At 36.0% G+C, this 12,774-nt stretch overlaps 1 protein-coding gene across 1 annotated transcript in view; it reads right to left on the bottom strand.

The window, feature by feature from the left end:
* Nucleotides 1–233: 233 nt before the first annotated feature.
* Tox (thymocyte selection associated high mobility group box) overlaps nt 234–12,774 on the bottom strand; it is a 291,212-nt gene continuing 278,671 nt past the window's right edge. The window contains 3 exon segments of the mRNA XM_047559398.1: nt 234–2,563; nt 2,924–3,075; nt 8,433–8,819. Of these exon segments, the coding sequence (XP_047415354.1) occupies nt 2,527–2,563; nt 2,924–3,075; nt 8,433–8,819 (576 nt within the window). The 3' untranslated portion in view covers nt 234–2,526.

Here is a 12,774-nt window from a genome sequence, read left to right as displayed (position 1 = left end):
TCTTAGGAAACAACTTAATGTTCTAGAGCCTCAGGTTGGTGAGAGGGCACTTTCAGAGTTTCAGAAAAGAATATCTGAGGCCATGGCAGTTGTTAATCCCGACTATGCCAATTCACTTCTGCCTTGAGATTTATTTGGGATTTCTCATTTGGGCCTATCTTTTAGAGACTGATGGATCACCAAATAGAATACGGTCACGCATGGTAAGAGTTTTTATTGACGATGTATTTTCTTTTATTTACATTTGTTTTTACTGTATTTGGTATTAAATTTCAACACTCTCTCTACCCTGGTTGCGCACCTGCTCTGGAGAAGCTGTAAACAACATCACACTTTCCTGTACAAACCGCCTGTCAAAGTCAAAGCTGCTTATTCTCGTCCCGGTAATTACCTTCTCAGTTTAGACTTAATGCAAGAGAAATTTTTACTTTATCATAATATAATAAATAAAAGACATTAGTTAATTAGTAGTGCTGGTATATTTCTAAAATACTAAACAGACAAACAATAAACTGTGAACTTAATCACATGAGTTCTTATACAGTTTCAAGACAGGAAAATTAGAGCTCTCAGCTACAGTCATTTTAATAATCACATTGGATCTGCATTATTTATTAGTTATTACATGCTCAAGTGACTCAAGGTTGTACAATGCCTAAAATCATTCCAAAGCAAGCATACCTTTTGTCTTTTTAATTCTGACTGGGTTACATAATGTATATATTTGTATTTCGTTAAATTGCTAGATTTATTTTGCACATTCCATGTAAGAGACATTAACCATTCTTTTGATTTTCAACCAGATTAACTTAGTTGATACAATCCCCTGTAAGGGAATAATTTTCTAGCTCCTTTTTCATGTAGAAACTATGCAAATTCTCATCTAGATTCTTAAAACTTCTGGTCCCCTCTCAAATCTGTAGTACCCTTAGAATTCTCTTGGAAGATTCAAAAATTCTGGGAAAAGAAGTTGCTTGTAGAGACACAAAAGACAGCAAGAATGTCAGTTCCTAAAAAACAGCTTTCAAATTTGGAATGCTTTTCCTTTTCCTTTTGCTGTCTGGTTACTCACCTTTCATTTCTAGGTTTATTCTTAGCAGTATGCTTCCCTTTTGTTTCTTTCTTCCCCTGGATCAGTTCTTACATGTTTGGGGGACTTTGTGAGAAGCATAGAGCTTGAGGAGTTTTGGGTGACTGGACTTTAATTTGATGGTGTGGGTAGGGAGGGTGATTTTCAGAATCGACTAAAACCAGCTGAGAACTGAAAGCAACTCTTTTTAGGTAGAGGATGTGTGTGTTTAGTCTTAGAGCTGTGTGACTTTGGGGGCAATTTTCCTTTGTATTGAAGAAGAAAGAAAGTTCTTAAGTAGAATAGTTTTCATTTGCATCAACCAAAGAAATGCAGAAATAAGGACTGGTTTCTTTAATTTACTGCTAAATGAAAAGCAGGTTTGGCTTTATTCATGTCACTGTAAAAACTAAATAATAAAGTATTCACACCAAGCGTGAATTTTTTTTTTTGCCAGCAAAAGTTAAAACATCAAAGAAACCTCTTTCAAATACTAACAAATTTACTTACAAACACCTATATTTATTATTTCATAAATAGGCGCAACAGGTTCCATAAAAAAAGATTAAATACAGACACAGTATGAAGAAACAATAATACAGAGCCATATGTAAAGGTTATAATTTAGCTGTTTCCAATCTGTTTCTGCATCTAGTAAGATACCAGGTAAGCATTTGGCAGTTTTATACATAAAAGGACTTAAATGACATTTACTAACCATTACACAAAAAGTGATACAAAAAAGCAATTTTTCTGCAGTACAAAATAAATGGTTTTGCGCTTCCCTTAACACTAGTTTCTTTTTGTCTGATCAATGAGACAAAGCCAATTTGTTTTTAAATTAAAATCATTTGGGAATATTTTTTCAAATATTTTGAAAATATAGAACTATTAGCTGTTTTAAAAATGAAGTAAAAATATGAATGTTTGCCAATTTAACCCCTATCATGAAATCAATAAACTGGGATGAGCCAGTTTCAAATTACAATTTAGCTACAAAAACATTCACATTTTATACTCTAGGAGAGTGTAACATAGATGCTATTTACAAACTTGCTATGACTGCTACATCAAGCCATTTAAAAAGTCTTTAGTAGTTTCATATAAACACCCATTATGAAAACCAATGGAAAATCCAGGACTGTTATCCGAGACATCTACAGTTGCTAAGGCAGTTACTAGGGCGCAGCACTTCACAGCAAAAAACCAACATAAAATCTGAATGGTCCGTATTTCCTTCAGGGAAGGAGAAAAACAATGTCCATAAAGGATTAAAAAAATAATAAAGAAGCATGACTATTTCTTCCAGAGTGGGTGACCCACAAGCTCAAATGGTCCTAAGTGCTTAGCAACTTGTATTTTCTAATAAAATGGAGAACTGCCTTGGCTGTGCAAAGCAATCCATGGTGAAAAGACTTCCCTGAATTCCTCAGTGGAAAGAAGAGGTGTTCAGATTTTCAGGTAAGGTACAGTGCTTTGTCCCTCTGCATGCCCCTGTACGGAGAGAACACAGACAATTCCTTGTTACAAGACAATCTGTGCTCCAGGTGAGAGCAGGGGTCAATGGCTTTGAGTTATTTGTTCTAGCTCTAGGGATGGAGTTATGTACTGGGAAAGGGCACAGGTAGTTAACCTACATCTAAAGCGAACAGTGATCTAAAGGTATTCATTCTTGGAAGGTCTAGAAGATGACTTAAATTGTTTCTGGAGCGATGTCTTTGTCCTTCCTGAATGAGCAACCATCCCCAGATCCTTCCCAGATAGCGGTTTTGAAAGCTGGAGTACAACACCGATCTACTAGGGCGTATGCTATGAACTCTATCAACCACCAGGTGGCGATGACTGGCCGCTTACCCACTACTGCAGTAGTCGTTATTCCAATCCACAGGCTGTGGGGGAGGATTTCTGCACCCCGAACGCACATACTCCATTGCCTGGGTGACAACTTGTGCGGCTGTGGATGTAGGATTGATAATAGTCTGATAGTCAGGTTGAAGAGTAAATCCCTGAAGGGGAAAAATGCAAGTCCAAAAATAAGGATCAAAGTGCCTTTTAAAGAAGAAAAGCAACTAAATATTTATCCATTCTTTGCAAATACCCTAGACCTTCTTGCTCCTGTCTCTGCAAGGGGAAGTCTTTGGGAAGGGCCCAGAAAACTTAACAAATGTAGAAAAGAAATGCCCACAACTTCGGTCTACTTACCTTTCCTTCGTCTAACTGTGTGTCAGAAAACCTTTAATTATACTCTTGAGCAGATAAATTGACTTGAGAAAACAATTTAAAATATAGAGAAACCAACTCAATCAAAACAAAGGGAGAAAAGAGCTTAAACCCCTCAAAGTTTATGTTTTCTATCTAATCTAAAGATACATTAATAGTTAATCCCCAGAATATGCAACAGAATCTTTTTTGAAGGATTCAGGCAGCAGGTGGCTGAGTGTCTTATTAGACTACACCTATTCACATATTGTTCTCAAAACCCTTTTTCTTCATTCAATCACAAAGGGACCATCTGCTTCTTCTTTTATTTGTATTTCTTTCTCAGCTAAAAAATTTCAACCAAAGCTTTTTAACAGTTGTTGGACTAATATAAGGAAAGAGATGCAAAACAACTTGCCATTCGAAAACACAGAGAGGGAAAAGTGTAAGACAGAGCAAATATTTTTTAATTGAAAAGTCTATTAACCAGAAAACAATAATCGGACTTCAGGAAGATTCTTTGAATTCACTAGTATGTGAAGTGTTGACTTTTAATCCTAGCAAAGCTATTAAAAATTCAAGGACAGAATCTCTGAAGTATATAGCTATATCTGGTAAACAAAAAGCATTATATGCAAAGATTTATTTTTAGCTTATCTGGTGAATTCAAGAGCAGCATAAGCAAGCTTTGCTGAAAGTGACCAAAAAAAGCAACTTAATTAATCTCATGGTTGTCTCTGCAGCAGATTCCATCCATGAGTTTTAACCACTGAGAAATCAAGAGATTTAAGAAAGAACCATTCCCTATTTACTTGGAGGAAGTTTTTGACAACATAATATTGTTGAGTTTTTACTTTTCTTAAACTCAGTAGGATACTCAGAGGATTGATTTTTCTAAGGATATTTCCTTAGACTTTAGTTTATGTTTAGATGTCCCCTGTGTAATGACTCCAAGACAATACCTACTAGCAACTGTCTTCAACTCTCAATATGGGATTTAAGGTATTAATTTATTTTCCATTCAAATGATAAAGACTTGAAACTAATGTCTACATGTACTCCCACCCAAATTATGGAGAAAGACAAAATTCTGGATGTTTGGAAACAATCATTGGAGAGTGGAGAATTTATACAGACTGGTTGTTTGAACTTGTACAGACTAAAAATTCTGAAGTTCTCAACTGCTTTGTGGGAAGTAAGTTAGTCTGTGTACACACCACCTGTAGCTGAAACTGTAAATGTCTTCTAAATGAGAAAGTAAAAAGTAAGAGGCTCTAACTGCTAATTTGGGAATTCAGTCTTTTCCAGGCAGAAATCCTCTTTCTCTAAACGTGCCCAAATTTCCAACATGGAAGGGGTCTTACTTTAATGACATGTCTTCGTTTCCTCAGAGGCCTGTCATCTTGTCTAGCATTCTTGACTTCTCCCCCTCGTGTCTACTGGGCAAAGGGCAGGAGAAAGCTCTGAGGGAACCTTGTACTGATTTCCTTTACAAAGTCCCCCTTTGTAAGGCTACCTTGGGGACCCTGAGATCTGACGGTATTTGCAGTGCTTACTGGATATTCTCAGGGCCTAGCCTGTAGTAGTGACTCAATAAATCATATCTTTCAATAAATAATGTTTAGTACAGATTATTTGATGCTACTGTTAGAAAGGCATGGGGGGGGGTAAATGTGTAAATGCCAGGGCTTTCCTGTCTTTTTAATGTAAAGTTCTCTATATTGGATTGTTACACAATGGACAAAATAGAACCTGAAAGCAAATAAGTATCAAAACAAAGAGTAGTTGAAAATATTTTGAGTTGGAGGTATGGAAACATGAAAGAGCAACACACAGACACAAAACCATCTTTTTTCCCATTCTGTGAAAAGAGATCCTTAAGTTTGGTGAGAGAATATGAGGCAAACATTAATTTTTACATTATGAGTTAAAATTAAATGGATTACTTCAGTTTATAGACCTAAATTATGTGCTGTCTAGAAAGTTTAAAGATTAAAAATTTAGCTAACTGCAGTGTATAAATTTAAGTAAATCATTAATATCAAAACAAGCAAGAACCAAGAAATATACAGGCAAAGCCTGAAATAACATTAATTTAACATTATTTTACTTTCAAGTTAGAAAATGAAAAAAATGCTTGTGAACATTATATAAAGAGATGCTGAGGTCAAACTTAGAGCTAAGTCCATTTTTATAACTGACATAAATTGGAAAAAACAATGATGATATACATATTTTGGAAAATGTTTGCTTAGCAGTCTAATTAAACAAGACTGAATATTTTGCATTTTAATGCTCAGGAGAAAAATCACCAACTGTTTTGTAGCATGCCTGGAATTTTAAATTTCATTTTCTGGTGCCAGATTGAAATAAAAATAGGAAACATGATAAAGATTAATTTGATGTCAGAAGGGACATTTACTCTTTAATTAGATTTCTGTAGCCCTAGCAGTTTTGTTGTGCCACCATAGCAAGTTCGAAAAAGCCTACAGCACAACCAAACAGTGATCCTCATGTCCACACTTTACTGGAAACTAATTTCATTTCCTGCCTGTCTGGAGAGGTATTTTCAACAGGGCATCAATGTTTTTGTCTTCACGACTGATTTATTCATCAATCTCAATGTGATTTTTTTAAAACCTTTAAATTACACCCAAATCCTAAAGCAGCTGTTTATTACACAAGGAAATTGAAAATCTGTCTATGTGATATCATAGAAAGATTTTTTCTTAAGGTTATAAAGGAAGTTGACAGATATTAATGATTTCTTCTCTTAACCTCATTCGACAATATAGTGAGCAGAAAAAAGGACAAAACTGGATCCCCAAAAAAGAGGTTCATGGGTTCCATGTATAAAATGTTATTCTAGAAAAAAAAAAAGTGAAACTATTATTCCTGGTGGACTATACAACAATTTTTGTAGGATACATTCATTTTCAAAAGGATAATAAAAAAACTAAAGTAATATTGAAATATGAGACATTCTTTTAGAAATACAGTAGCCATTAACTTTCTTCCTTCTCTTTTTGGTGTGTATGTGTTGTGTGTGTGAGCACATGAGCATGCACGTGCACACACAAATGAAAACATGGCACACATCCTAGGAAGCAAAGGTGTTTTGGACAAAGGTGTTTTGGATAATGATGATTCAGACAGGTCAAATTTTATCCACAGCTTAGGTTGGACACACACCGAAACCATGATTTTTTCTCCATTTTATGAACATAGGTCCTTAAGTTGTGAGAGAATATCATGCAAACATTATTTTTTAGGTTTATTAGCTAAGATTAAATGGGTGATCAGTTTATAAAAACCAAATCACGTGCTTTTGATAAAGTTCAAAGATTGAAAATTTAGCTAACTTTAGTGTCTAAATTTAAGTGAATCACAAATACTAGAACAACCATGGACCAAGAAATATACATGCAAAGCCTGAAGCAACATTTTTTAACAATATTTTACTTTCAAGTTAGAAAATGAAACATGCTTCATTTTCCTGGTAGACTGGAACAAAATGTACAGGCTGAAGTCTCAAGGAAGACTTGAATGTTGCCCCTGACAACTATTGTGATCGTAGCAAATTAAGACATCCAGGGTGATGGATTTTTCTATCTTAATTTTAGGATGATCTACCTACAGGGTCTGCCAATCTCCTCAATCTGCACATTCCTGCTCCAGTACCTGCTGATGACCTTACCCTGTCCCCACCACTCTCTCCTCATTCATTCGATATCCATTGGTCTTTCCATCTCCTGGGCAAGACAACTTTATCAGTATCCTTGGCTAAGGGAGATTTCTATAGAAGATGTATCCCTTTGCTTGCTACAAAAAATTTGATTTCAGAACTAACTAGGATTTACGGACCCTCCCAATTTTTAGAAGAAACAGATTTTCTACTACAAAAGTTGTTAATCTACAAGATTAACAGAGCAAGGGGCAAGGAGCCTAGCATTAAGAATCCAGGCTCTGATTTCTGAAGGGATCTGGGTTTCAATTCCAACTCTGACCTTGTGAGTAGATTATTTAACTCTGCCAAGTCTCAATGTCCTCATCTGTATCTGCACTGCAAGTTTTCTGAGAAGTAAAGATGAGTTAAAAGCATTAAGGAATACTAATACCTGTCTATAATAGTAATAATAATAATAATAGCAATAAGCAATAACAATAATAATAATGAATTTGAGACCACATATATTTGATTTTTCTTTCTGCCTCTTCTCCCTCCCCTGCCCAACTTTTAGCCTGAAATTCCACAGAGGGCTATAGAGGACTGTGTTAATATATTTACAGAAAGCTCTGAGGACAAAAGAGTAATTAGACTATAAAAATGATAGCTGAATTTGCTACTATTTGTAGCTTTTCCCTATATCTATATTTTAATATAAGTTTTTAGGAGTTTTGAATACTCTGTGTTCAATTGAGTTTACATGGTTTACTTCTAATTTTCAAATTTTGAAAAAAACCTCAAAATCTAAGTTAAGATTTCCTGTAAATGATTTGAATAATCAAGAAATGAGTAAGAAGGTTTGCAGACCTCCAACATTTTCAAATTTATGCAGAGGCAAGCTACCCTTATTTATTTCTTTATATTTTTGTGGTGCTAGAGATCAAACCCAGGGCCTGGTGTATGCCAGGCAGGTACTCTACCTCTGAGCTCCCCAGATATCCATTTTTAAGTAAACTCTGGTTAGAATGTCAGTTCTTAAGATTTTCAGGGTTCCACCAAATTTGCTATTGACCCTGATTTTATATTAGAACATTCATTGGACTTAACCGGCAGACCTGTTCAGATGTTCTCATCTACAAGCAATATTTAAAAAAAAATACATAGAATTTTCTATTATGAAAAGATCTTTGGCACTGTGTGACATTGCAAAACAACAAATATACAAAACAAAACGGGATTAAAAAGATAAAGCAAAAATGGATATCTTGGGGAGGAAACCAGTGATTATGAGAAGCAACCGTCAATTACTGGATGATACGTGCTCCACAAACCTATCAGTTGTCAATTACAATATTTGTAGAATATTTTTTATTTTTTCCTCCATTTAAATAAAAGAATAAAAACACATGTCTCCCAGCCTTCACTGGATGAACAGGCCCCCTCCCCAGCCCCTCAGAAGAGGGGTGCTGATTCTAAGCCTGGAGCTATGGTGCTTACTTGCTGCATGGTGGGTGAATGTAAGGCAGACTGGACCTGCATGGGGAGCTGGTTCCCAAGGGGCTGCTGCATGGTGAGTGGCTGGTGCTGCTGCATGCTGAGATGCTGGTGGAGAGGTGGGCTGATCTGGAGGGGAGGAGGGGGGGACACAGCCATGTTTGCTATAGAGACAGTCACTGGCATTTGGTTATTCGGCTTGGGCGCGATGTTCCTGGGGAGACTAGGATGCATGGCAGTTAGGTGGGGATTCATTCCTGGTTGTTGGTGATAGTGGGAACTTAGGTACAGAGCTGAATGGGCCTGGCTGGGCCCATGGAACACTGACGGCTTGGAATTGATCAGCTGAGGAGGTTGAGACGTCTTAACATCGACTGGTTCACTGTAGCTCTGTTGAAGAAACACATGAGAGAAGAATTAGGAGCAGTATCCATGGAACATGGATTCGATGAACAAGATGCTCTGTGAGCTTATGCACAAACTTTCATGGGAATCAACACCCATGGCTATTCTTGACTCTCTTATCTAAGAATTCCTCCATCCTTATTTTTAACATAACTTATACAAGATTGAGTTTAATTCTATCTCTTTTATGAAATCTAAAACAATCTGCACTGACATTTTATTCCTTTGCCTAAAATGCTAAGCTCTAACTTGCAGACTCTTATCATCCAAAGATAAAAAGATGGGGGGTAGGAAGGATGCCATCATCGCTCCAATGGGAAACACAACATAGTTTAATTTCAAAGTCTCGGTTCTGCAGTTCTCATATTGATTATATGTTTACCCGCCACCCCCGCCTTGTAGTCTCACAGAGCCTTGGCCTAGATACTTCCACAAAGAAAACAAAACTGGTTGATGGAAATGGCTATGGAAGAAAAAGTTCTAAAATACCTTTCTGAAGTCATATAAAATTACATTAATATGACTTCAAAGTAACCACAGAACTCATCTTGAATTTTTTTAAAAGAAGTTGATGATGAATTGTCCTCCTTAATGAAGTGGATAAAAATAATCTCTCTTAGAAATTTTAGACTCCATCATAAATTAATATAATTTTGCCCTAATTTTTTCTACACCTTCATGGGGTCATTTCCTAATAATCTTTTAATTCACTTTAAAACTCAACATTTCACTGGAAGTTGAAAAGAATCAAGAATTAACCCTGGGGCATTACCTCTTGGACACTTTTTCTCCTACTTTTGTTGAGAAAAAGAGACTGACCTAGCAAAGAGGGAAAGGTGAAATCAACAAGCAGAAAAAAATGCTAAGATGTTGTTCTGAAGAAAAAGTCACTTTGTCAAAATATCTGGAAGATGCAAGTATGCCCTTATTCTGTGACTTTAATGTCACGCTTACTCTCTGACAAGTCTGTGAGTGTCTTGTTGCTCTCAGCACTGCAGGGACCCCTGGCACTGTGAGAATCTTCCCTGTCCCTCCTTTTTGGGGCCCCACCACCTAGGCATTTGAAGACACTCAAGCCAGTTAGCTGCATTATCACAGACCAGCCTGCAGAACTGGTAGCCACCCAGTTAATTTGTCCCTAATAATGTGAAAAAGTTAAATGAAAACCATGAAAATAATGATGTTGCATATATGTGCTCACTCTCGAGGTGCCACTGGTTTGGCAGTAGCAGGTGGACTGCTAGCCCCATAGCCTGTCTCCATAGTAAGGAGACATCTGATGCTTGTTAAAATACACCAAGCCATGGAAATCTTATGTTCCATGATGATCCCATGTGGAAATATGTTAAGGTGTACTCAAAGAATCCATGCTCCCCATAGGAATCCTCTCATTAGGACATTTTCCTCTGTGTCAATGTCGATACAGCCTTATGAAATAGGAATAAATGTTTAGCCTTTCCACCTTCTGCATTAATATTAAAAGTGTCAAAAACCACTCACCAAAAATTTTAGAGACAGACTTTAGACTAAAGAATCTTTATTAAATGTAATATCTAAAAGGTACTTTTAATTAAAAAGAGTTTTAAGTTTTATGATTTGTTTTTTGCTGTCATTAAAAAAATCTTACCATTGATGTGTAAAATAGTTAACAATTCTATGAAAAAGTCAAATGGGTTCATTGGGGTTGGGTAAATAGTGACTCCTAAGTCAGAAAAACATGTACTGCAACTGATAATGCCTCAAAAATCATTCCATGTATGTCAAGAAGATCATGTGTTTATCATGTGTCTGTGTGTGGAAGTCATATGGGAATGTGTTTTTGTTGTGTTTGGATTGTTTCTCTTTTAGCTTATTACACAGCAGCAAAGTTCATATTCGTTCATGGACTATGTAAACATCATAGTGGAAAGAAATGGTATCTATCTAATAAAAATTAATACCTATTGGTGCATTTTAATTTTTTGCTTTATAGTTGTTTTTAACTTAAAAAAAATAAAGATAATTTACATTTCTGATACAACTAAAACTATGGAATGTATGTCATTATGAAAAGTTTTTCCTTTTTTAATTTCCATATATACCTTCTTACTAGGTAATAAGTGATTATTGGCTACAGAAATAAAACTGTTGAATTCAAAAGAAATGGTGAATCCATTTTTTAAATAACAGCATATAGTCTACCATACAGCTAGATAATAAATAGGTAGATAGATGATGGTTAGATAAATATAAATAAAAATAGTGCTAAATATATATGCATATATATAATATATGTGTATATGTATGTATATATTCATAGAAATAAATAGCATTCTAAGTTGAGATACTTTATTGTCAACCTTGTAAAGTCTCTCTTTACTTATGGATGAGTAAACACAATTTCTGTATTCAGCCATTTGTCATTTACCTTCTTTATACCAAAGCAGGTAAATATCAATTTCTCCAAACCTATTTGGAATAGTGGTAACTTTGAATCATCATTAGGACTATTGTAAACTCAAATTAAATAGATTTCCAAAAATAATGATTTGGATGACACTTGAAATAGAATTTGTAATAAAGAGGGAGGAAGAATTTTAGAAAGCTACATTTTTCCCCTTTACTTTCCAAATCGTTGACTGTTACATGCTAAACATCATGTTGAGCCACATCCCTATCCATGGTAGGCACTCCAATATGAGCTCTTATGCTCTGTATTCTTTTGTTTCCAAGATGTTATGAATCCAGGAAGGGATTTTTTTTTTTTTTTTTTTTTAATGTCGGGGACTTGAATCTGTAGTCCATGCATACAGTAAAGTACATAGAGGACACACATGTTTGTTGAATGAGTGAAGGACTATTTGGGGGCAGTACTCCATGTAGACACTCATCCTAGCTGAGACCTCTCACCTAGTCATGTGTTGGGACTAATGACATGTTAACTAACTCAGGCTGACTCCTTACTCCCTGGTGGGTGAGCAAGATCAAGGCCTCAAAGGCAGTTTCAATAGTTAATGATGAGAAATTGGACCACTGTCAGGGATTGGTTCCGTGAACGTGATCAGCTCGTGCTTGCTATGTAGTCCTATGGAACTCTCGCCTGTGTGAACCCCCCATGCCTTGCTGACCTTTAAGCTGATTGGTTCCCGCCTAGCCTTCACCCTACATAAAAGCTGTATGATTTCCTCAATAAACGAGATTCCTGCTGTGTCTCATGGCTGACAGAACTCCTGGCTCTGGTGTGTTTCCTTTGCCTCCCAAGCTCATCATCCTGCTCGGCCCCGTATTCTCCTCAGGTGGGCCCTGAGGAGATACATCGGACCTTGTTGCCCAACAGGGAGCAACAGTCATGAATTGGAAAACCTACAGAATATTCAATGGATGTTCTCCATTCTCTTCTCTTAGCATGAACCACACACTTCTTGAAGTGATGAGAAAATAAAGCCCTCAGTGTTGTCCTGCGACTGTGTACTCTGCACTGTAGGCTTCACTGGCTCTAGGCAGGACGACATCCTGGGGAGCTTGCCATGTTCCACCCACACTTTGAGAATTTGTGTCTTTATATAAAGTTTACTCATTTAGTTGGGGAAAAAGCTTGCTTCTAGCTTCACTTCTGATTAGTTATTAATCAGGCTAATACAATAGGCCATCTATTAATTACATAGCTATTTCAATATTTTGGAAGACAGAATAAGTTCATTTTCAATAGCAAACAGCTATGAATCCATAATCTGATTAAACGCTAATATGAAGAAATCATAAACTTAATATACTCTCACTGTCAGTTCCTTCCAATTAAACTATGAAAGCAAAGCTATAATTTTGCAAATCAATTATACTGCATTTGAAGATCTTTAGACCTACCACGTGGAAATTAGAATGATTTCCTCATACATAGTAAATAATTTAAAATTGTTTCTACTTTTAAACATATTAATCACTTTTACTTCACAATGAGTGT

The sequence above is a fragment of the Sciurus carolinensis genome, chromosome 1 (genome assembly GCF_902686445.1).
Source record: "Sciurus carolinensis chromosome 1, mSciCar1.2, whole genome shotgun sequence".
In the NCBI taxonomy this organism is placed as follows: Eukaryota; Metazoa; Chordata; class Mammalia; order Rodentia; family Sciuridae; genus Sciurus; species Sciurus carolinensis.
Note: the sequence above shows the minus strand (reverse complement) of the source record. Positions and strands in the feature narration are given on the sequence as shown.